Source organism: Pelodiscus sinensis, chromosome 31, assembly GCF_052426305.1.
Source record: "Pelodiscus sinensis isolate ZL-2025 chromosome 31, ASM5242630v1, whole genome shotgun sequence".
Lineage (NCBI taxonomy): Eukaryota > Metazoa > Chordata > Testudines > Trionychidae > Pelodiscus > Pelodiscus sinensis.
In genome coordinates this window covers 11,365,320-11,389,884 of record NC_143082.1, presented here as the reverse complement: position 1 = coordinate 11,389,884, position 24,565 = coordinate 11,365,320, and the positions used below count along the sequence as shown (strand labels likewise).

At 50.4% G+C, this 24,565-nt stretch overlaps 1 protein-coding gene and 2 non-coding genes across 6 annotated transcripts; all 3 read left to right on the top strand.

The window, feature by feature from the left end:
- Positions 1-1,501: 1,501 nt before the first annotated feature.
- KANSL2 (KAT8 regulatory NSL complex subunit 2) lies at positions 1,502-20,818 on the top strand. Of its 4 annotated transcripts, none has more exons than XM_089774877.1 (10): positions 1,502-1,652; positions 3,143-3,395; positions 4,169-4,347; positions 7,910-8,024; positions 8,604-8,767; positions 11,254-11,420; positions 12,314-12,410; positions 15,556-15,809; positions 18,484-18,723; positions 19,877-20,818. In XM_089774877.1, the coding sequence occupies exons 2-10, from the start codon at positions 3,145-3,147 to the stop codon at positions 20,009-20,011; spliced, it is 1,602 nt and encodes a 533-aa protein (XP_089631003.1). In that variant the 5' UTR covers positions 1,502-1,652; positions 3,143-3,144; the 3' UTR covers positions 20,012-20,818. The 4 variants fall into 4 exon arrangements, with proteins under 4 accessions (XP_089631003.1, XP_075758131.1, XP_089631005.1 ...); XM_075902016.2 differs by having other exon boundaries at positions 8,604-8,771; positions 11,258-11,420; XM_089774879.1 differs by lacking the exon at positions 18,484-18,723.
- Positions 12,498-12,633, top strand: LOC112547139 (small nucleolar RNA SNORA2/SNORA34 family). The gene has a single exon (XR_003090886.1). It is a non-coding gene; the product is annotated as a small nucleolar RNA SNORA2/SNORA34 family (small nucleolar RNA).
- Positions 19,537-19,673, top strand: LOC112547140 (small nucleolar RNA SNORA2/SNORA34 family). Its single transcript, XR_003090887.2, has one exon. It is a non-coding gene; the product is annotated as a small nucleolar RNA SNORA2/SNORA34 family (small nucleolar RNA).
- Positions 20,819-24,565: the final 3,747 nt, after the last annotated feature.

Below are 24,565 nucleotides of genomic sequence, written 5' to 3'. Positions count from 1 at the left end.
GAACTGGTTGGACATCATGGCCATCGGCCAGAGCTGGGGGAAGGGGAGCGTTACTGCAAGAGCAACTGGGAAGCAGCATAGCAGCTAAACTTGCTCTATGATGGTCCATCTAGCCAGCATCCTGTCTTCTGACTGGACAGTGTTCATTCCAGAGGGAATAAACTGGTCACCCATTCCTAGCTTCTGACAAACAGAAACTAGGGACACCACCCCTGCTCGTCTTGGCTAATAGCCATGGACCTAACCTCCACTTTTTTTTTGGGGGGGGGGGGGCCTTCACAGCATCCTCAGGCAAGGAGTTTCACAGGCTGACTGTGTTGTGTGAAGTGCTTCCTTTGGCTTGTGTTAAACCTGCTACCGGTTTGTCCTTCCAGCCCTGAGTTTAGGCTAGGCAGATCACTGTGGGCAGCAGCAGAACTGAGGCCTAGAGACAGACAGACATGCACCCAGAGCCAGGAACTGGATCTGACTTGGCCAAGTCCAGCCTCATTTTCTCTTCCTCTTCAAGAATTACTGTGGCTGTGTCTAGACTGGCCAGTTTTTCTGGAAAATCAGCCGCTTTTCCGGAAAACCTTGCTAGCTGTCTACACTGGCTGCTTGAATTTCCGCAAAAGCACTGACTTCCTACTGTAAGAAATCAGTGCTTCTTGTGGAAATACTATTCTGCTCCCGTTCAGGCAAAAGTCCCTTTTGCTCAAAGCTTTTGCACAAAAAGCTCACACAGCTCAGATTTGTAGACAGTGTAGACAGCTCAGATTTGTTTTCCGCAAAAAAGCCCCGATCGTGAAAATGGTGATCGGGGCTTTTTTGCGGAAAAGCGTGTCTAGATGGCACGGACGCTTTTCCGCAAAAAGGGCTTTTGCGGAAAAGCGTCCGTGCCAATCTAGATGCTCTGTTCCGAAAATGCTTTAACGGAAAAGTTTTCCGTTAAAAGCATTTCCGGAAAATCATGCCGCTCTAGACGCAGCCTGTGTGTTTAGTGAATGAAAGAGCTCTGGATGCCCAGCTTGGGGACACCACATGCCCCAGGCAGGGGGGGCTGGGCTGTTTCATCACCAGTGTGCCTATGGGTGCTTTTGGGGAGGGGCAATGCCGCAGGATTCCTCTGCTTCAAAATGCACCCCAACCTATAGCCCCATCCCTTCCCCCGCCAGCCCAGCCTCTCCACCTCCATAGCCATCCCCTCCCCACTCCTGACCTGCCCAGCTCTGCCTCCCTCTTCCTTCCCCTCCATAGCCATCCCCTCCTGGTCAGCCCAGCCCCATCTTCTGCCCTTTGCTTCCTGCCCTACTTCCCCACCACCATCCCCTCCCCTTCCTGCCCCCCCAGCCCAGCCTCTCCTGCCCCGCCCTCCCAACAGTAGTCCTACCCCATGGTCCATACCCCCTCCTCTCTCTCCCCCTGCATTACCCACACCCTCCAGCCCTTCCCCCACTCCTCCCCCTCCCCTCCAGCCCTTCCCCCACTCCTCAGAAGCCTGCTCTCCCCGCCCCCCCTCCCGTCCCTGCAGGGGGCTGGCCTCGGCTCCCGGACTGATGGGTCTCTCCTCCAATGGCCGCGACGGGGCGGCCTCCTTCCCGTTCCTGGATTGGTGGCGAGTCTGGCCAATGGTGCGGCGGGGGCGGGCGCCAGCCGGTCTAGGCGCGGGCGAGGTAAGATGGCGGCGGTGTTTCCTTGCTAGGCCGATGGCGCGGCCCCCCCCCCAGGCAAAATGGCGGCGCTGAGGGGGGGGGAACCTGCGGGGAGTTAGGGGGACCAGCCCGTAGGAGGCAGGGGGCAGAGCCTGGGGGCGGCCTGTGTTCGGGACCGCCTGTGGGGGTGGGGGGAGTCAGAAGCAGCTGGGGGTCTGTGGGGGGGGGGGGGAGGGGAGCCTGTGGGGGGGGAGGGGAGAGCGGCTTGGGGGTCAGCCTGTGGGGGGGGAGGGGAGAGCGGCTTGGGGGTCAGCCTGTGGGGGGGGGAGGGGGGGGGAGGGGAGGGGAGAGCGGCTTGGGGGTCAGCCTGTGGGGGGGGGGGAGGGGAGGGGAGAGCGGCTTGGGGGTCAGCCTGTGGGGGGGGGGGGGAGGGGAGGGGAGAGCGGCTTGGGGGTCAGCCTGTGGGGGGGGGAGGGGGGGGGAGGGGAGGGGAGGGGAGAGCGGCTTGGGGGTCAGCCTGTGGGGGGGGGAGGGGAGGGGAGAGCGGCTTGGGGGTCAGCCTGTGGGGGGGGGGGGGAGGGGGGGGGAGGGGAGGGGAGAGCGGCTTGGGGGTCAGCCTGTGGGGGGGGGAGGGGAGGGGAGAGCGGCTTGGGGGTCAGCCTGTGGGGGGGGGAGGGGAGGGGAGAGCGGCTTGGGGGTCAGCCTGTGGGGGAAGCCCATGAGGGGGGCTGGGGAAAGTTGGGGGGGGAACCATCCTGTGAGGTCTGCGGTCCAGGGAAGCAGCTGGGGGGGGTCTGCCTCCCCCAGGGCATGTTTCAGATTCACATTCCCAAGTGGGGTTGGAAGCTCTTCAGGGCAGGGACACAGCACAGAGCCCGTGACTCTGGCTGGGGCCTCCCCTTCCTTTCCCGACACCTGTCAGGGCCTTAGGGTGTGGGTGGGATTGTGGCCCCTGAGCCCACGGCAGAATGTGGTGGGTGAGTCTTGGCAAAGGGGTGTCCTAGTTCTCTGTGGCAGGGGTGGGATGCAGGTGACTCTCACCCTGGAAGGGGCTATCTGGAGAACAGACCCTCCCCTTCCATGTTTTTCCTCCTTGCTGAGGAGACAGTCATGGCACAAAAAATGTGCCTGGGTCTGAATGGCAAAGAGTCTGAGTTGGGCCTCTCCCCATCCTCTTCTGTTTTGGGACCTCCACTGCCAGACAGCACAATGTGAATGCAGGGGACGGAAGTGGCAAAGTGACCAGAGATGCCATGAAGCTCCCACCTCCCAATGAAGAGCAGAATAAACCAAGACTGTAGGAAGGATTCCCTCGTCCTATTCTGTCTTGTAGTACTGAGGTGTCTTATTTTGTGCCAGGACACTGTCTGTATAGCACAGGGATTTATACCAACACTTTGACAAATTATTTGGTCCCTTTGATGATGATAACAGAGGCTGATCAGTTGTACTAGCTTGTGGGGTTTGCTCTAGATATAACAATTATCTGTACGTGTCTGTTGCATGTGTAGGCATGAACAGAATCCGGATCCACGTCTTGCCATCAAGTCGGGGGCGTGTTACCCCTGTGCCAAGGCCCCAGGAACCCTTGCCTTGTGCCTTCACACACCGTCAGTGTTCCCAGCCTCGGCTGGAAGGGCAAGAATTCTGCATTAAGCACATCCTAGAAGACCGGAATGCTCCCTTCAAACAGTGCAGCTATGTCTCAACTAAGAATGGGAAGAGGTGTCCAAATGCTGCTCCCAAAACTGAGAAGAAGGACGGGTAGGTGCTGGTAGAATTAAAGTGGCTTGGCAGGAATATCTTGTCATGCGAAGTATCAATCCCATGGCTAAGGCACAATACAAGGAGCCAGGAGTTTTAGTTTTAGTCCTAGTTAGGCTGCTTTCTCATTGTGGGACCTTGAACAAGTCAGTCTGTCTTTAGCCATCTGCAAAGTGGGAGTAATTATCTGATAGAGGAATTAAAAGTTCATTAATGCTTATAAAGTGCTTTGAGATCCTTGGGTGAAAGGGGCTGGAGAATTGTGTAATGTTTGTTTCCTGGTGCTGGCATCACTGCAGATTTTTATCTTCAACAGTCATAGTGTCAGTTTGGAAATAAGTACGCCCTCTGAGATCACAAATATTTGAATCCCCGGAATTTTGAGTGGAGTCCTTGTGAGGTAAAGATGTTCAGCCCTATGCACGTGGGTCATTAAAAATCCTAGTATCAGTTTTTTGTAAGAGGGAGGGCTTGACCTCGTCCCCTCATCTTACTGCTAGGCCATGTGGCTGCCACCTTCATGGCAGAGGTAACTGCATTTCAGTGGTTGTGCGTGTGGTTTGTCAATCATATATTCTTTAATATATTAGGAACTATACAAATGACTGTCAGAGTTGCTTGAATTTATCATTGTGTTGAAGGAAAGAAGTGGAGATGACTCCTTTTCTAAGCCAAGTGCCAGTGAATACTTTTCACTATATTGCTGTGTTTGCCTTGCTGATTGGAAGCTATGAATTCTGCGAGCCATACAACGTTTTGTTTTGTCCCCGCAGGGTATCATTCTGTGCTGAACATACCCGCAGAAATGTGCTGGCACATCAAGCCCAGCTGAAGAAATCCAGCCCTGGACCTATGGGCGAGACTCTTCTTTGCCAACTTAGCACTTATGCAAAGACGGAGCCGGGCTCCCAGACAGCAGAAAGCAGCCGCAGTGAAGCTAGTCGAATCCTAGGTAAGAGTTTCGAATGAAACAGATGAGAATAAATGAATTTGGGGGAAGCTGCGCTCTCTGGGGCTAAAATACAAGAGGAACCAATAACACAGTCACCCAATTAAGAGGAAAAGGAACAATCCCAAGGGATCTGTGGTAAAAAACCATTGTGTCTTAAGATAGACTGTGCTTACTGGTCTCATCACTGGACCCTAAGTCAGGATCTCCTGGTGTTACCCTAGTTAAGCTACGCCTTTCTGGGCTTAGGTTTTCCCCTCCTGTAAAACATGGGACAATGCATCCAAATGAATTTGTGAAATTTAATTAGTAAACATCTGTTCAAGTGCTCCTCTTACTATCCTATCTGAAGAATACCCTTACTACTTCAGCTTGCAGGTTCTGTGCCCTATACAGTGGCTCTCAACCGTTCCAGAGTACCATATCCCTTGCAGGAGTCCGATTTGTTTTGTGTACCCCCAGGCTTCACCTCATTTAAACTTACTTGCTTACAAAATCAGACACTATTACTGAAATAACGCTATTACTGAAAAATTGCTTGCTTTTTCATTTTTACCCTGTAATTATAAAATAAATTGGAATATAAATATTGTACTTACATTTCAGAGTATGGTATAAAGAGTAGTATAAGCAAGTCATTATCAATATGAAATTTTAGTTTGTACTGACTAGTGTTGTAATAGTGTATCATAGAATACTAGGACTGGAAGGGACCTCGTGAGGTCGAGTCCAGTCCCCTGCCCTAATGGCAGGACCAAATACTGTCTAGACCATCCCTGATAGACATTTATCTAACCTACTCTTAAATATCTCCAGAGATGGGGATTCCATAACCTCCCTGGGCAATTTATTCCAGTGTTTGACCACCCTGACAGATAGGAACTTTTTTCTAATGTCCAACCTAAACCTCCCTTGCTGCAGTTTAAGCCCATTGCTTCTTGTTCTATCCTTAGAGGCCAAGATGAACAAGTTTTCTCCCTCCTCCTTATGACACCCTTTTAGATATCTGAAAACTGCTATCATGTCCCCCCTCAATCTTCTCTTTTCTAAACTAAACAAACCCAATTCCTTCAGCCTTCCCTCTTAGGTCATGTTCTCTAGATCTTTAATCGTTCTCGTTGCTCTTCTCTGGACCCTCTCCAATTTTTCCACATCTTTCTTGAAATGCGGTGCCCAGAACTGGACACAATACTCCAATTGAGGCCTAACCCCAGCGCAGAGTAGAATGGAAGAATGACTTCTCGTGTCTTGCTCACAACACACCTGTTAATACATCCCAGAAACATGTTTGCTTTCTTTGCAACAGCATCACACTGCTGACTCATATTTAACTTGTGGTCCACTATAACCCCTAGATCCCTTTCTGCCGTACTCCTTCCCAGACCGTCGCTTCCTATTCTGTATGTGTGAAACTGATTGTTCCTTCCTAAGTGGAGCACTTTGCACTTGTCTTTATTAAACTTCATCCTATTTATCTCAGACCATTTCTCCAATTTGTCCAGGTCATTTTGAATTATGACCCTATCCTCCAGATTAATCGCAATCCCTCCCAGTTTGGTATCATCTGCAAACTTAATAAGCGTACTTTCTATACCAATATCTAAATTGTTGATGAAGATATTGAACAGAGCCGGTCCCAAAACAGACCCCTGCGGAACCCCACTTGTTATGCCTTTCCAGCAGGATTGTGAACCATTAATAACTACTCTCTGAGTATGGTTATCCAGCCAGTTATGCACCCACCTTATAGTAGCCCCATCTAAGTTGTATTTACCTAGTTTATTGATAAGAGTATCATGCAAGACCGTATCAAACGCCTTACTAAAGTCTAGGTATATCACATCCACAGCTTCTCCCTTATCCACAAGACTCGTTATCATATCAAAGAAAGCTATCAGATTGGTTTGACATGATTTGTTCTTTACAAATCCATGCTGGCTGTTCCCTATCACCTTGCCACCTTCCAAGTGTTTACAGATGATTTCCTTAATTACTTGCTCCGTTATCTTCCCTGGCACAGAAGTTAAACTAACTGGTCTCTAGTTTCCTGGGTTCTTATTTCCCTTTTTATAGATGGGCACTATATTTGCCCTTTTCCAGTCCTCTGGAATCTCTCCTGTCTCCCATGATTTTCCAAAGATGATAACTAGAGGCTCAGATACCTCTTCTATCAGATCCTTGAGTATTCTAGGATGCATTTCATCAGGCCCTGGTGACTTGCAGGCATCTAACTTTTCTAGGTGATTTTTAACTTGTTCTTTTTTTATTTTACCTTCTAAAATTACCCCCTTTTGACTAGCATTCACTATGTTAGGCATTCCTGCAGACTTCTCGGTAAAGACCGAAACAAAGAAGTCATTGAGCATCTCTGCCATTTCCAAGTTTCCTGTTGCTGTTTCTTCCTCTTCACTGACCAGTGGGCCTACCCTCTCCTTGGTCTACCTATTGCTTCTAATGTATTTATAAAACGTCTTCTTGTTTCCCTTTATTCCTGTAACTAGTTTGAGCTCATTCTGTGCCTTTGCCTTTGTAATCTTGCCCCTGCATTCCTGTGCTGTTTGTCTATATTCATCCTTTGTAATTTGTCCTACTTTCAGTTTTTTATATCGATTAACCGATAAGCAAAAGCTTATAGGTTAATGCTATAGACTACACACATTCTCCTCCTCCCCCCTCAGCTCCAGTAAGTTTTTTAGCAGGCTGGCCAGCAGTCCAGCTCAGTTCTGGCTTGAGCTGGGTCCAGGACCTCCACTCGCTGTGGCTCTGCATTTAAAGTGTATTAAGAGCCAGTTGGGCAGGCAGCCTGGTTCAGTTCTGGTTCATGCCAGTCAGGAGCTCAGCCCCATCCCTGGACAGGGGCTGCTACTACCCTGTGCTGCTGCCTCTGTATCAGAGGCAGCAGCATGGGGCGACAGGCAGCCGGTCCACGAGGAGCGCTGATTTAAAATTGACTCCCCTTGTGGAATAGCTCCCACCTGGCACCCCACGCTGCTGCTTCTGATACACTAGCTTCCAGCCCCACCCCCGGGGACTATAGAATAGTCGACTAACCAATAAGAATTCATGAGGTTAATCGACTAGTCCGTTAACCGATATTTAACATCCCTAGTACTGACTTTGCTAGTGCTTTTTATGTAGCCTGTTGTGAAACCAGGCAAATATCTGGATGAGTTGATTTACATCCTGAAGGACCTTTGCATATCCCTGATGAAGACCTCTGCCCTAATAAATGGACACAACTAGCTGCAGGAGATGCAGTTTCTGTCCTGCAGGGACAGTTTAGCAGGGAGCGGGCGGACAGTTTTTGGTTTTCGTGGTAGCGGAGATAGGAGCTCTGTATTTTGACAGTTCAGATTAACTGGAGACTTTCCCATGCAAACTCTGGAGCTTAACCAGGCTGTTTTCTGTTTGGGAATTGGGATGTCTATGATGTGACCTGTTTGTCTCTTGAAGAGTTTGGTGGTCTCCCCCTCTGCTGCCCGACTGTTGGTTGTGCTGTGCTTGAGTAACAGCTTTCTGGAAGTGGGGCTGATGGCCTGTTCGTAATGGGCTTCTTTCCTTTTAGATGAGGACAGCTGGAGCGATGGAGAACAAGAACCTGTGACAGTGGATCAAACGTGGCGAGGGGACCCTGATAGCGAAGCTGAAAGCATTGACAGCGATCAGGAGGATCCTCTGAAGTAAGACCCATGGGGAATGCTTGTTAGTTGTATAGGATGGGGAGCTTGCTGCCTCATTTAGGATCCTTAAGAGACAGTTCTAGGAAGAGAAACAGCATCTTCAATAATGTTACAGCTAAACATTGCAAATGGTGTTTCTCGTCAGTGACCCCACGTGCTGATCTCCAAATAGGGTCAGGAATAAAATTCCTTCTGTGAGGTGTAGTTGAAAAGAAGCTGTTATTTCACAAAAAAGGCATCTAGTTTTAGCCTTTCTCAGAGAGTGGGTGCAGGGCTAGGTGGGTCCTTAATGGTCTGTTGTCCTCTGACCTTCTTTGAAGTCTGTGAAGTCAATGCCATGCTCAGTATTCTGGAGGATGCAGAATAAAATCCTGCATTGCTCCAGTGTGACCAGATCAATCTTGCATATCTCTAGAATGTAACCACCTCCGCTCCCTGTCTGTAGATTCCTACGCACTGGGTTAGCTTGTAGATCTCACTTGGTTAGATCGCTTCACTATCGCAGGTGTGCTACTCTAGGCTACCTCTTGTGCTATTTCAAGGCTATTGGCAAGTGTTCTTAAAGCTCATGTTTTACAGACACGCTGGTGTGTACACAGCTGAGGAGGTTGCCTTGATCATGCGTGAGAAGCTGATCCGTTTGCAGTCATTGTACATAGACCAATTCAAACGACTCCAGCACCTCCTGAAAGAGAAGAAACGTCGATACTTGCACAGCCGCAAAGGAGAGCATGAAGCCATAGGCAAGTACTGGTCCAGAAAACTATAAGTCTGTATTCCTCTGGCCACAGGACACGGCACATGTATAATCCATACACTGGCCTTTATTTCTTATGGGTGATTTCAGTTCTTCAGTGTATTAGTGTTGTCTGGTGGGCCTAGTGCTTGAAGATTGGTCTCATGGTGGGCATGAAAGTTGTCTGATTTCCTTGCTCTTTAACATTTGCAGTACTGTGAGGAGACAAGCCTGCAGAACCTGAACTCAGAGAGAAATTATTTTCTGTATGGGATTTCCTGGTTTGTTTTTTAATAAAATGTTAGGGTGTGCAAGTCTTTGTCTATACGAGAAAAGAATTGCTGGCTGTATTGGCAAGTCTTCCTGGCTGTATTGGCAAGTCTTCCTCATGTATATGCAGTTTGTACAATAATGGTTTGATAGGCAAAATAAGCTATGCCAGTCAAAGATCTTCATGCTGGTATAACTGTTTACACTGCGGTTTAGGCCAGAATAGAAATGTTGCCAAAAATCATGCCCCAAATTTACATGCTGTATTGCAAAAGCTTCTCTTGTAGATTTGGCCTTGGTGTGGGGACTGAGGACTGGCAGAATGGCCTCCATCAGCAGAGAAAGCTTTAACCAATGCTGCAGCTTCCTCCGTCCGTGTTAGAAAGCCTTTCCTATGAATCCGGGGGAACCTCAATCCTTAGATGCTCCAAGCACAGGAAAAAAGGGGAGTGAGCATTAGTTAAAGCTTTCTCCATTGGGAAGATGATGTGTTAAATGTATGAGACAATTATTTCCTTGACTAGCGCCAGTCTCATTCCATCTTTATCCTCTGCTCTTTACGTTCCAGGCAGAAGGCACGCTCCAGTGCACGCACCCCTAAGTCCATGCCATGGCCTTATCTTTTCCTGGCAGACTTCTTCCAAACTTTGTTCAATTTCCCATGTATACACGGTCATACTTGTATAAAACACGTACAAAATTCATATGGATAAAATTTTCATGCTTATCATTTACAAAAAGAAAATGGGAGAAGCAGAGGTGGCCATGGGGCATCCCAAGGTCTGCAGGAGAGGCACTTGCCTTCTGCTAACTTCCTGAGGTCTAGAAGATGATCTTGGGAGGCGGGTGTTTGCTTATAGTGCAGCTAGTGAAATGTTGCATCATGTAGCAAGATGTGCTGTAGAACCACATGAAGAATACATTCAGTCTCATATATTTGAGAGAGTTTGTCTGTTCAAGAATTGCTCCTAAATGGTCAGAGCTAAGACCACAACATTTAATATACAGCTTCCTCTTATCATAGCTTAAAGCGAGGCAAGGGCTTGGTTATGCCAGGAAAATGGGATGTGCCCAGAATGGGATGGATTGTTCCTCTCTCTTGTCATACAGAGAAAGAGACAGAATCACCAGGCAGGTGAAAGGGGCTGACTGAGGGCATTCCCCCCTCCCTCCCCATCCAGGACTGACCTAGCCCCGAACCTCCCACCCCCAGGTACCCTTTAAGGAGTGCCGGGGGCTGAAGCTTCCCCCCTCCCCCCACCCCTGTTCGTACAGGGACATTGCTGGCTATTCCCCTTTATCAGAGAGTGAAAGGAAGATGCAGAGTTTTCTGCATTCCTCACTCTGGCTGGGGAGCGCAGGGGGCAGGTGAACATGGACCTATTCAGCCTGGGGACATGCACCGCTTCCCCGGCTGTGCCCCCTGGAGCTGCAGAGCCCGTGGAGAGGCACTTCTCGCTTGGCCTCAAGCTGCTGCAGTGAGAGAGGGCTGGGGTAGTCCTCTCTCCCTGGGGAAGCCTGCATACTGAATCCCTCAGCCCCCATCCTGAAGCAATGATTTAAATGAATTGACTTGAGCAACGCTGGATGAATCTTCTAGTATTTTATAAAACATTTTATAAACCGATAACTTGATGGGAAAAGTCCCAGACAAACATTCAGGTAAATGCAAAGTTATGAACACTAACATCACAACATTTGCACATAAATAAACTTTTAAAATAGCTCATGGAGTCAACTTTGGAATAATCTATAAAACAAGTCAAATTGTAATTCTAATTGTGGGAATTCCTATGCTAGAGTCCGAATACCAGTTTGACCCATCGGCAGTTTCCAGAAGGGAGGAGTCCTTTAAAAATGCTTACAGACTGCCTGATGTACCTAGAGATTCCTTCTGTGCTCCTTGCAATAATAGGACGAGCTTACTGGAGGCTGCACTGTGCTGGTCAGATATTACCTACAGGCTTATTTCCTGCCCTAACTGCAGAACTAACCACCACCTGAATGTGGAGCTGTTCAGTACCACCCTAAGCAAGGAGTCAGCAGTTGAAGGCCCTCCATGGCCAGCGAAATGGTCTGGCTCCCTGCATAGGAAATGGATCCCCAGTCTCATTCAGTAGTGAACGACGGAGTCCTTGCTACACAGAGGAGTGTTTAAGCTGATGCTGCTGTGGTTTGGGCAATGTTGTTTCAGGCCAGTTACCTTCTCTCTGTGTCTCCCAGGGAGCAGCCTTCTGACAGGCCCAGAGGGGCTTCTGGCCAAGGAGCGTGAGAACCTGAAGCGACTGAAGTGTCTCCGGCGTTATCGGCAGCGCTACGGCGTGGAGGCTCTCCTGCACCGCCAGCTGAAGGAGCGTCGGATGTTGGCAACCGAGGGTGCGGCCCAACAGGTACTTCGTGCTGTTGACACAAGCAGGGAATTAAATCTCAGGCCTGTGTGAGTTTCAGATTCACTTAGCTCCCAGGTTTCCTCTCCCTCCCCTTCTCGTGGGGATCATTCCAGCAAGTTCCATGTGTTTCCAGTCCTACCAGATTTTCCATTGTAAAGCCCTGTCTCTAGGGATGTGTACGTCAGCCATAAATACTTACTCCTGGCAGATGCTTGCTTGACATATGGTACTTCAGCCATTGAGTGTGGAGTTCTGTGGAGCTGCTTCTATTAAAAGGACAGAAGCAGTTATTATGTAGGCCCAACATGCCAATCTGGAGAATGTTTCCTTTTAAAGAAAGGGGTGGAGAGCAAGAGACTAATAGGAGTAGAGATACGTTTTCATCATTTGTCATTCAATGGAAATTCTTTTTTTGGTGGAGCAGGGAGAGTTAAGCATTGGGCACCCAAATGTTGCCACCTTGTGTTGTGCAGAAGAAACCAAAATTGAAATTTGACTGAAGCAGTTGTTTCTGTACCACTGTTTGAGAGAGAGCCTGCCACCTAAATGTTAGCATGAAATTAGAGGAAAAGAATGGGACTGATTTTAAACTTCTTTGGGCCTTTCCATAATGACACCTCTCTCCCCCCAAAAAAAGCAATCTGAGAAGGGCATGCTGGTTTCCAACTCTCAGGTTGAGAATCTGCTGTAAGGCAAGAAATTTCAGTACATGCTTAGAAATTGCCAGCTGCCTCCGCATTTGAATTCTTTCTGACAACCATGTCAACACAAAGCTTATATCCTGCTCTGCTAGCTGAGTGTATAAGTCCCATCAAGTGGCAGGTCTCTCTTCAGTCAGCAGCGGGGTGGTCCTTCTGCGTGGCTCTAACCTGTTCTCTTGGGCTTCTTCGCAGGCACACACTACTCGTTCCAGCCAGCGGTGCTTGGCCTTTGTCGATGACATTCGATGTTCCAGTCAGTCTCTCCCGATGACCAGACACTGCCTCACGCGTATCCTTTTATCCTCCCAGCTGTAGAGACTCTACTCCAGCAGCATGATGGATACCGGGGTGACTGCTGTTTTGATCCTTGTTTCTGTTGGCCCTGAATGAAGGCCATTGGCTTGCTGTAGCTATTGGTTTCAAGCAGGAGCCCAAAGAAATGCCTTCCTGTGGTCTGTTGGCTGTTCTAGTGTCTCTAAAGGGAACAGCCAATTCAGTGAGAAGCAACAAGCGAAGTATAGGTTACAAGGCAGCTACAGGCTAACTTCCATCTGTGTTACACTAAGATGGAAGTAACTTGCTCTTAAATGCATATAATGTAATCCTTGAAGAATCCGGGCTGTAGATCAGGGGTGGGGAATTGCAGGCCTGGGGGCTGGATGAAGGCTGGATCTAGCCCCTGAGACTTAAGCCCTCCCCCACCCAGCGTTGAGGAGCCCATGCTGGTGCCCCAGCACACAAAATCTACCAGGCTGGGGCCCCTTAGGCTCTGGTGTGCAAGGGGAGTGTGTTTCTCCTCAGTCGGGCCACAGAGAGGGATTTTTCCCCGCTTCTCACTTGTGTGTGTCCCCTGACTGATTTTTCTGTGGGTCAGTGGCTCCCAACCCAGTAAAGTTCCCCACCCCTGCTGTAGATACTGATAAACATCTAGATCAAGGAAGTATTGGGTGGAGCCTTTTGTGATTTAAGAATAAAGCTTAGTGCCACTAGGAATTGTCACAGGTCCCTAGATCTGCCCTATTTTATTTAGAGTCACTGAAGGGTACTACAGGACGTCCCTGCTGTAAGTCGCCCCGGTATATGTCCATTCTGCTCTGAAGTTGTTGACACTTGTAGGAATTGATGCATTATAAGTCCTCCCGTTCTCTGCTCTTAAGTCGCGCATCCCCCCCCCCCCCCCCCACACACACACACACGCAGTTTGTGCAAATTGAAGTCAGCCACAGAAAAAAATTCCCTGCTTTAAGTTGTTTCACTGCAAGTCCAAATTTTCTGGAATGTATCTTGGACTTTCAGCGAGGATGGCTTGTATTTATTTAGGTGCACTTCTGCACTGAACAGAGAGTCTCATACTGTCTCCATGGCATGTTTGTCAGTGATGTCAGAGCAAGTGTGCTTGGCTTGCAGAAAATAGTGGGCCAGCCCCCCGATTCTCACTGGATTCTTTCCAGCTCCTACATCCCCATAGTAATAAGCCATGTTCTGCCTCCAGTTACACACATCCAGCCCCTGTTGTCTGTAAGGGTTCACACTAGAGGTGGAATTTGGTGCTGCATTCAGACCTCAGTTTTAACAGTTGTTGATGTGATTCAAAGTAAATTCCATCTTCCTCTCCCAGAGTCAAGTTGTCTGAGTAAAGCTGGCAGCAGAGGAAATTATGAAGTTTAGTAACAAAACAAAGTCAGCAGACCTGAGTCCGAAAGCACACAGGGAACAGATGTGGGGCAGGAAATGGCCATTGTTTCTGCACAGTCCCTGTGCATGTAAAATAAAACTGGGTTAAATACCCTTAAATGGCTTAACCCAGGAGACATTTGCAGCTGGCTTGTTTAGCATAGTGCAGGCAATGAATGGATTGTATAAAACATGTCTTCTCTTATGTCTGATTCATGTCTCTTTACTGACACACATAAGATTTTACTTTGGCCAGACCTGCTGAGCTGATAGTTGTAGGAGAACCATCTGTAATCTATTCTGTTCCGTGCATTGTTGCTAGACTCCTCAGCTCTGTTTGATTTTCAGGAAACTAGATTGTTGGTGATACATGAAACAGACAGAACCCAGCTGGATTCTTCTGTTCCAGGTGTCATTGGTGAGTTTGATAAATCATGTTCTGACCTCTAAACTAAACACTTGAGCTGGAGTCACTGGGAGAGATGAAAATCTGGAGCCCTGCCCTGCTTTTTATACGGAGCCTATTTTCTGACAGTGTCCACCCTTGAGCATCTGATAAACCTAGACTCTTCTGGTGTAGGCTCAGTGCATATTCTCTTAGTTTGAATTACTAGCTTTTAAAATCTGTCCCAGAATCTTATTGGTGTATTAAGAGATTTCTTGGGGGGGGGGGGATTTTAAAAACAAAAATGAGTTAAAAGCTGTTTTGGTTCCTTTGCCTGCGTTGGAGTTCCCTGCTGGTTTGTGCTTTTACAATCACTCTGTTTTTAATATTTTTCTTGCAGTTGTTGCCTTGCATAAGAAGGGAAGTTATGCAAGTAACTCTGCACAAAGATCTAGTAACTAGTTATTTTTGTGTGCCTTTACTTTTTGTGGATGAGTCTGATTTGAGACACCTTAACTGAGCCTGATTTCTCCAAGCATGCTGAGCACCCAGTCTCTGAAAAAACAGTTAAGTGCCTAAGTCACTAGTCATTTGGGTTGGAGCACTGTCATTTGCAAAGTGAACAAATAGGGGGAAACTTTGCAAATTTTTCAGGTACAGTAATCTCAGGAGTTCTTTGTAACGGTAATTGGCCACAAGTTACTCATGAAATTTAAATTTGGCAGGAATGCTTTAAGTGGTCTTGAAACAGGAAATCAGTCTGTCGTCTTCAGCAGGGGATTGTTCTTCTTGTTTCGATAGTGAGCAAGTGGCAGTCTCCAGTGACTGTCTGCTGCTGGATAGCCTTAGAATTGGGCTGCATTGGAGCTCTGTTCTGTTTTGATGAAAAGCAGTAAATCCCATTTACGTTATTGTCAGGAATAATTTTTCCTCTGGGCACTTTTAGGTACAAAAGGGATGAAAATTCAGAACTAAATTCCTAGATTTGGAAAAAGCTGTGTGCGCATCGGTATAAATATTGAGTTCTGTTGCATATTAAATGTTAGAAGATTGTGCAGATACTTACAATTTATCTGCAGTCACACACTATATTGCTTTTCTAACATTGTCCATCTGAGGATTTGGGTGGAAGTGCTTTACAAGCACTTAGCTAAGCCTCACAGCCTCCTCTTCTTCCCACAAAGGCTACCAATGATATCCCCATTTTACAGCTGGGCCATGCACACTTGGACATGCTCACAGAGCAGTTCAGCACTAGATCCCTGGTCTCTTGAGTCTATGCTTTGGCTTCTGCTTTGTGTCCCAGGACGGACACCTTTTGGTAGCTGGTTTCTCTGCCAGACTCTGTATGTTCCCCTTGACTGCATCTTCTCAGATATTTGTCAGGATGCCAACCAGACTTTGTTTAAGCTGTGCCCAGGGTTAGAGGAAGTGCCCTGCAACAAGCCGGTTCCTGTAAGCCTTTCTGAGAATCCCTGCTGTCCGCTCCATCTCCAACTGCCGCCTCCCATGTATGTACCTGAGCAGGTGCTGGCTGTTCCTGAGGAGCTGGGCGCTGCCTCTACGGATCTGTACTTGAGCACTGCTGAGCTCCAGCCCACAGAGAGCTTACCCCTGGAGTTCAGCGACGTAAGTTGGAGCAGCCGTGTGGTATGCTGTAGTGCGGTGTGCAGGCGTGATCTCCAGCACTGCCAGTGAATAGAGAGGAGCATAGCTGTCACTGTGTATGCTAAAGGCATGGTAAAATCTCAGGAGGTGCGGGGGGTTAAGGAGATATAAAGCTACAGATCCCATTGCCTTTGCAAAGCACGTTACCAGATGTCACTGAAAAGCCGTGGTCTGCATGACATTGGAGTGTCTGGGTAGCTAAGGCAGACCCCTTACCCTTAGAACAAGAACCCTGGGCAGGATCTCTAGTTTTGAGGGGATTCCTGAAAGGTTGGGACTCTCACCATAGTACCTAGTGTTGTGTTACCTCTGGTGGTGCTGCTCATGGGAGATGCAACAAGCAGGCACAGTGGTGTGAGCTGTGGCTAGAGATTAAGCATCACCCACCACTTGCCTAGGGTGATAAGGTAGCAAATATGAAAAATCGGGCCCAGAGGGGTACAATAGGCACCTATCTATGACAAAGCCCCCAGTATTGGGATAGTCCTGATAATATTGGGACATCTGGTCAACTTGCCCGTTGCTGGTATCTCTGTCGAGTCCTTGGTTTTGTTTCTAATCATTGAAGAAAATGCCATCCTATGTGAGGAGTGAGAATTCAGAGGGTTTGGGAAATGTTTGTTTTGGTAGGTTTTAACCCGATTGCTCCTTTGGAACTGGTGGTCTATTTAAAGCTGTACTTAGGGGCTTTTTTTAAAAGCGGCTTTTTGTGTCCATCCCATAAAAGGACACACAAGGATTTTAATCCGTGGATTACAGACATGTCCTGCATGTGGGTTAAGCTGCTATCTTGAAAAATCATAATGAAATGTATTTAAAGAAAAATATTGCAGGTGCACTATCTTCTGAATGAGAAGCAGCCATGCTTTCTAAATTAGATATTGCCAAACTCCTGCACTCGTTATCCCGAAGCAGACTTTTAGAATCACTTAAAAATAGCCAAACAGGAATGCTGAGAGTGCCTTTTTAACCCTAGGGCCCCTAGAAGCCATTGCATTCACATAGGAGACAGTGCCACTGATCCAGCAACCTGAAAGCCCCAGTACTGAAGCTGCTCCTTAGGAATCTAGATCAACTGTGGAGATGCTTTTTCACAGACTTGTGTGGGCCTTGGGTCAGGGCATCCATTTTCTTTGCCCCGGGGTTTAAATGTTCGCATGGTGGAAATGGCCTGCTGCTGTGTGTTTGTGGGAGGAATTTTCTCAGATCAGAAATGTGCTGGAGCTGGAGACGTGTCTGTTCTCATGGCCTGTGCAGGACATGAATGGTTGGTCAGACAGGAATTTGGGAGCTGTGTGAGCTGGGCATGACTACTGACTGGAAAGGAGCGGACAGGTTTGGCGTGTGTGACTTCTCCAGGCTGTTGGGTCTGTCTTGCTAGAGGTGCAAGTGATCCAGGACCTGGCGTTCCTCTGGCTGGAATTCCTTCTGCCATAGGGATCCATGAGGGAATCTCTCCATGCTCTTGCTTGAGGATTCAGAGCTTTGTCAGCATCTAGAGCCCCTCTGCGTTTTATCTAGCGTAAGGCAGACATTTCACCCTCCAAAGCCAAAGCAAATACCCTCCCTGAACAGCCTCTGACCAATCTCGTCTTCTCACGGCAACATTATCGGCAGCACATCCAGCAGACAGAGCAGCAGTGTATCTGCGAGCAGGGCAGGGTGGAGGAACAAAACAGAGGCGGCTGTGGCAAGGCTTTGCAATAGTGCCTGTCCAAGCACCCAGACAGGGCTCTGCTGGAATGTGCTAATTTGGGTGGGGCCCACCAGGCTCCTGAGAGATTGAAATGAGATCCTCTCTCATTTCCTACAATAACCTACTGCCCCCGCACGTTATTTGTGTGTGTTCGCCCTTTCCTGGTCATCCAGTTTCCAGGGCGATGGTAGGTCATGCAGAGCTACAGATCTCAGGGTCCTCAGACTTGTCTTCAGTGGAAGTTCAGCATTGCCACCCCGACTGAAAAGCTGCTAGGGCAAGGCAGATTTCTGTCCTGGCTCCAGCAGGCCGCACCCAACATACCAAACTCTTGGTTATCAGATAAGTGTGAAGCCCCAGACAGGCTGGTTTCTTTTTGCACTGGTGTGGTTTGAGAGAAGAGAGAAACTGATCTGATGGTGAGTCTGGATTTCCTGGTGTTCCAGTGCTTAGGACAGGGCTGAATTGTGTTGGTATGGGGCATTGAGGGGGAAGCTTACCCTACCACTGTCTTTGCTGCCCTGTGGTCACAGGATTTGGTCTTCATAGCCAACAGTCCTCACCTTCCACCCCTAAAGGCCCCTAATAATGTGGCCAATTTGGGAGGAAGATCTGGAGGAGCTGGAATGGGGTTGTCCCTGCATCCCCTGCCCCCCATGTGAAACTGGTTTCTAGCAGCCTGATGGACTTAGGAACTGCTTCAGATAGTATCAGGGGTTGCCTGATCTCTGCCAGCAAAGCTGCTCCCTTTGGATTCTCCAAGGACTTTCAGACTTGCTGATCCCCTACAGTGGCGTTCTGGGTGCCCAGCCCTTGCAAAATCAGGCCCATGGTCTTTGCTCTATGATATAAATGGGTAATATAGAGAGGGGGCCCAAATCTCGACTCTGTAGTCCACTGAGCCCCTTGAAGCCTGCTGGTGGATGTTTTCTCTTGCAGGATTTAGACGTGGTGGGAGATGGCATGCAGTGTCCCCCTTCCCCTCTGCTCTTTGACGCCTCCAGGGCCCTGGAAAATCAGTCCATCAAAGATGTTGCTGAGGCTGCTGTAAACATACTGGCCCATGAAGAACCTCCTCAGCCAGGCATCCCGCCCCAGGTGACCCAGCCGGACAGAGGGAGCTCTTCTGGCCATGCCATCATGGCAACCGCAGGGTCTCATGCAGAGCCACCTTCCCAGGTACAGAACTGAGGGAATGTGCCTGGGGCTTCCAGCCAGGAAGCCGTAGCCGTAAAGCTCCTGATCTGGGCAGTGTTTCATCTCCAGAGCTCCGTAGTGAGTTAGATCAAGGCACCCAGCAGGTTTCTCCCCTTTTACAAGCTGCTGGGGCAGCTCTCCTGTGCAGTTGCTCCATGCTGTTGCTCTCTTGTGGAAAGCCTTGGCCTCACGCAGCCCAGCCATACTCTGCCCTTGTGTGGATGATTGCCTGTTTCCAGCCATTAGCTGATTGCTTGCAAGGTCAGGAAGGAACATTTTCTCTGCATGCCTCCCGGCACAGCAAGCCAGTATGCTATTTGTGTGTGTGTTGCGGGGGGGGGGGGGGAGACAGGATACATCTCTGTGAGGCATTGGGGTGTGGTCTACACTGGAGGCCTGGAACCAGGCCAGTGGCCTGAGCTGCAGGAAGTCCTGTTCTCATGTAGTGATTCCAAAGGCACATTTACTCCATTTCTATCCTGTCTCATTTCTACCCTGCTCCTAGGCCTCTCAACCCACCTTCCCCCTGTGGCACCTGGCTCAGACACCTAGCTTATCCAGGCAATTGCTATGGGGTTGGCCTTTTCTCTAGAGGTGGCCCCAGCCTTTTTCCCTTCCCTCAGATTACTGAGGAGGGCTGGATGCTGCTGTTTCAACAGCTAAAAGGACTCTCTGGAGGGTGGTAACTTTCCCCTTCTTTCAGAAGCTGAGAAGGCTGCTCCCAGCTTTTCCCAGCCTGGAGAGCCAGGGCCTACTCTTGGGATTTCCACTGGCAGTTCTGACGGGCACCAGCAGCAGGCTCTGAATCAAGGCCATTGGCTTGCAGTAGCCATTGGTTTCAAGCAGGAGCCCAGAGGAATACCTTCCCATGGTCTGTTGGCCGTTCCAGAGTCTCTTGAAGGGAACGGCCAATTCACTTGGAAGTAACAGTCTGCAAAGGAGGTCCCCCTCAGGCATGGGGCGGAGGTACAGGATTGGAATGGCTCTGGAGGTCCCATCCTACTCTGGCCCACAGCTGTTCTGGGTGCCGTATCTCACGGCTTCTCTACTGAATGTTGCTCACACATGTGGGAAATCCTGCTTGGAACCGGGAGCCAGGCCCTGGAATTGTGATTGTATTTTCTGTCTTTAACAGAGTCACCTGCAGACTGGGGTGGGCAGGCCTGGACCAGAGGAAGACAGGAAGCTAGCAAAAACTACAGCCTCTGCCCGGCCCCATGGAACACTGGCAGCAGCCAATGGGAATCCAGAACCAGCCTCCATCAGCTGATAAGATCTTGGATTGGGAACCGATACTTCTGAAATCTTTTTCTTGATTGCAGTCTTGACTGCCCTCAGATGGACCTGAGTGTGAAATACATGTGGTTGTTAGAATGTGGTAACGCGACACTTCACTGCACTTCTAACGTTGGTTCCCCTTTCCACTAGAGAATTGCCACCAGAGCAGTGGAACCGGGGAAGGGTGAAATGTCTGGCCAGAAGCTCATATGACAGGTTCCAGTTGGTTGCTCTCCTGTCAGACCCTCCCCCTCTCATTCAGTTCTGGTTCCTTTCGGCCAAGCCTGCCAAAAGCACAGCTCATTAGTGAGAGTGTCATTCCCAGTCAGGGGAGAAGAGACATAGAAGGGGCTCGCTGGCTCGTAGGATATGCGCTCGGCGAAGTTGTGATGTATCCATGGAGAGGGGTAAACGTGTCCCACTGAAAGAGATTTTCCAGGTAGAGACTGAACGTTCTGTGTAGTCAGCCTGTCAGGGATGCATGTGCTAGGCAGAGGGTTGGCTTGTTCACGCTGTAGCACCATGTACTAAAGCAAGAGGCTGTTCTAAATGTATCCAATTCTGGTGTGCAATGGCTGGCATTCCTCTGGCATTGTAAGCCTGAAATTCCACTCCTGAGCCTTGTGTTAGCTGATGTACCAGCCCCGTGGGGTGCTGAGCGTGTGTCAAACCATGTATAAATGTGCTGTACACATTTTCCAGTTTGTAACAGAACAGGAGAAATTCCCACCTCCGCCTTAAAAAAAAAAAAAAAAAAGCAACAAAAAATCCAGATAATAAAGAAATCAGAAGAAAATAATTGTCCGTGGTCCAGGGGGTTTGTCATCTCCTGCCTCTGCTGCCACCCAGTGCACTGAGATCCTCTTGTTCGAGGAGAGAGGTACTCTCACTTGTAACGCTGTCTGGAATTAGAGGCCTTGTTGAAATGTGGCTGGTGAGGAAGTTGATCCTTTGAGCATTAAGGAAAAGCACAACTCCCCTGCGCTCGGAGGCTGTGTATGTACGCCGGAGCATGAAGTCTTAAGAGCAGATGTGCCTGCAATCCAGGGCAGCTACCACTAGTCTAGGAGCCTGCTCCTTGGTTACATTCCGTGTGCATAAAAAATCTTGGGGGGTGGGGAATGAAGCACCCTCTGCCTGGAGAAGTTGCAGCTTTACCAGGGGTTTTCTTGGCCCCTGTGTAACTTGAGAGCGGCCAAACGAGAGAGACTGCAAGGGCATGTCATCCTGTGTCAGGACCGTGGGATGGGGGCCTCTGGGGAGAATGTGGAATGAAAACCATGTGGCCACAAACCTCCTGAGTCTTGCCATGTCCAGCAAAAATACATGTTCATGTTTCACTCCCTTATTTTCGGTCCCTCCTGCAAGGTTAAACTCCAAAACATTCGCTGCTGCTATGTGGTTTGGTGAAAGCGGCGCCTGCGTAGCCCAGCTGCAGGGCAGGGGCTGCCAGTCTTTCCCATTACAAATCGACTATTTTTAGGGCTTCATAGCTCTGCACACAAGGCCTTGGCCTGGGAGCCAGGGCTGGAGTTTTCTGTGGTGTTTAACCACACAAGCAACTCTTCAGTTAGAGGAATGATAAGGTTCAGCCTCTTCCAGGATTTGATTTGTATTTATTGAATTGCTGCTTCTAGCAGTCCCAAAGCCCGGTGGCAGGCCGTCCCGTTCTGCTAACCATGCTTGACTGGGTTTTACAGCTTAGTATCTACGCTTGCCCGTTCCTGCAAACAGCCCAGCCATAGTGCAGCCCGGGTCCTGCCACTGGTGTCAAAGCCCCCAGTGATGTGAGAGAAAGCGGAAGTGAGCCCTGTGCAAAAGGACAAGGATGCTGCATGCAACCCAGACTCAGGCCTGCATCTTGCAAGCCTCTGGGGCAGGGCCTGCTTGGTGATGCATGCTCCACCCCTCGTTTCGGTGGGAGCAGTCCTGGCTCTGTCCGATCAGAAGGCTGGGGCTGGCTTGTTGCCCTGGTGGCGACGTGCAAAGGGAGCTTGACTTTCCCGAGGTTCAGGCATTTAAGCTTTGCCTCTCTTTTGGGGTTTTTCTTTTCCTCCTCTCTCCCTTCCCCTGCTGTGCTCACCCTGTGCCCAGTACTGAGCACAGATCTGGCAGCCCCCATCTGTTGTAATCACTCTGTGGATGTTGTTTTCTAACCTTTCCCAATGCTTGGGGGTAGGGATGTAAAATCCCAGTTAATCACTCTCTTTAACCAGTTAACTGATGCAACGGTGGGCAGAGCAGGAGTTGCTGGGGCAGAGCTAGTCCAGCTAGCCTGAAGCATCTGTAGCCCCACCCCTGCAGCAGATCCCCCCCCAGGGGAAGCAGGGAGCTGCTCCAGCCTGCTGGGTAACCGTAACCTGGAAGCATTCACCCAGTAAAGATGCTTACTGGTTAACCATTCACATTCCGATGGGGAGGCAGGGGGAATCCATTTGCTTACTGTTGACATGATACTGTTCCTGGCCTTGCAAACGGACAAGGTACTTTGCTCCATGGGCCTGCCACAGCATTTCACTGGACCCCCCAGGAGTGGTGTGTTGGGAGGGAAGGTGCCTGAGGGTAGGATGTACAGAGGCGGGGAGTGGGGGCTGCTGGCCTGACACAATCCTACAGGGTGCCCAGCAACCCTTTGTGCTTTATGTCCCTGAGAGGGCACCAGCCGCATGATGTTTATAGGCAGCTGCTGAATCTAGGTGACTCGGTTTCCCTGCGCAGGGAGCAAAGGAAGGATTTGACCTGTGGCTCAGAGCTGGGGCTGGCACCCAGGGGTCCTGATTCCTGCTCTGCACCCAGCCCAGTTCCACAGCTGTCCCTGCCCCTCATCAGCCAGGAGCTGTTAGAGAGAGCATGGAGTCCAGCAGGAGCGGGGCATGGTTGGTGGAGCAGGCTGTGGAAGGGAGGTGACTGAGCTGCCTGGGGAGGAAGCAGGGCAAGTGGTGGTCCTGGGTGTGTGGGATGAAGTGCCTGCCTGGCATGTCTCACTCCTGGTGGAGGCTCCAGCCACCCTGTTGCGTGAGCTTTGCAGCCAGGGGTTCAGTCTCCCAGCACCATGTGAACAAGGGGAGGCTGTTTCGGGACCTTCCACCTTGATTTCAGAGAGCTCTGTGTATGCAAAGGCCTGACGGTCCAGGGTCTCCCAGCATTGAAATGCAGCCACCTCTGGGACGGAATGTGGCAGCTGTTCAACAGCACGAGGCCACGAGGGAAGGGAAACAGCATGTGGGTGAAGGGGGAGCCAGAATGTCGCTGCCCAAATGAGACTTGGGCTGGTTCCTGGAGCTAGCTCCTCCAACAGCCCCATTGGGTTGCGACTGTAGGGCAGACTCATGGCACCTTCTCCATCCCAGAGTCATGGGGCCGGGGCTGGTCTTGGGCATGCTGGACCTGCCCCGCTCCCTCCAACAGCAACCACTGCTCAGCACTGCCCCACTCCTGGGCTGCCTCAGCTTGTGGAATGGGCACCTCTCTTCCCTAGAGGGCAGAATGCCAGCCCTGAACCACAGGGCCTGCTGCAGCCCAGGCCTCTCTGCCTGAGGCCTTCCCCCCCTCTGGCTTCCAGTAAAACAGGCTTTCTTGCGGGGACAGAGGGTTGCAGATTTTGGGCTGCGCTATGTGGTGCGGGCACCTCTGTGCCAGCTCACTGGCGGGGACAAGCCAGCTGTAGGAAATCTGTCAACACCCGGGCACGGGGGCTCCCAGAGCCCGGTGGTGGGGAAGGAGAGCTGGCAGAGCAGGGAGGATTACAGGAATGGCTGTGTGGGGTACCTGCCAGGATCCTGGCCTGCTCTTCCTGCTGTACCTGGCAAAGGGGAGACCTGAGACAGAGGCGTTGTCCAGGGGCGCCCCAGCCGGTTTCCTTTGCTGGGCTTTGTGCGCCTGGCTCCGCTCGTGGGGCTGAGAGGGGCACAGATATCACAGAGCCACATTAAGCAGCCGGGTTTGGTTGGGGCATGGTGGAGGCAGGGGAGCCATTAAGAGCTGGTCTCCTTTCCAAGCACCACAGGCCCATGGCCAGTGGGCAGGGAACATGCAGAAATGTCTGATCCGTGGGGGCGGGGGAGAGGAGCCCCAGGCAGCAGCAGGCTGGTGCCCCTGGCTGGAATCACGCAGGGTGGCAGAGGGAGACGCAGTGGAGTGATGGAGCCGTGGGGGTGGGCACGGTCCTGCTGCGCTTTGGTCTCCAAGCTAGCACGGTTGGGGGCCTTGGTGAACAGCCACCTCTGGGGCCGAGTGTCCCCAAAGCCTCCTCTGCCCCACGGCTGGGCGCTGGCTGCAGGGCGTCCTGCGGGCCCCCCTCCCCAGGGGATCGGGGCGCTGAGCAAATCCCTGGCCCCAGAGCGCAGCCGCTGAATTGCCCCCCCCCCCCCCCCCCCCCCCCCCCGCGGTCCCCTGTCACCCCTTTGGGGTCTTGCCCGGGGAGGGGGCAGCCGCCCCCTTCGAGCGTCCTGCCCCGGGATTCGAACCAGCCCAGCCCGGGCTCCCAAATGGGAAACATCTGGCGGGGAGCGCGGCTGGACCCGGCGCCGATTGGCTGCGGCGGGTC

Excerpts from the sequence above, each read along its gene's own strand:
- KANSL2 (XM_089774877.1), top strand. The coding sequence starts at position 3,145 with ATGAACAGAATCCGGATCCACGTCTTGCCATCAAGTCGGGGGCGTGTT. Across the intron at positions 3,396-4,168 it reads AAAACTGAGAAGAAGGACGG|GGTATCATTCTGTGCTGAAC; the intron begins GTAGGTGCTGGT and ends TTGTCCCCGCAG. Across the intron at positions 12,411-15,555 it reads GACCAGACACTGCCTCACGC|ATATTTGTCAGGATGCCAAC; the intron begins GTATCCTTTTAT and ends GCATCTTCTCAG.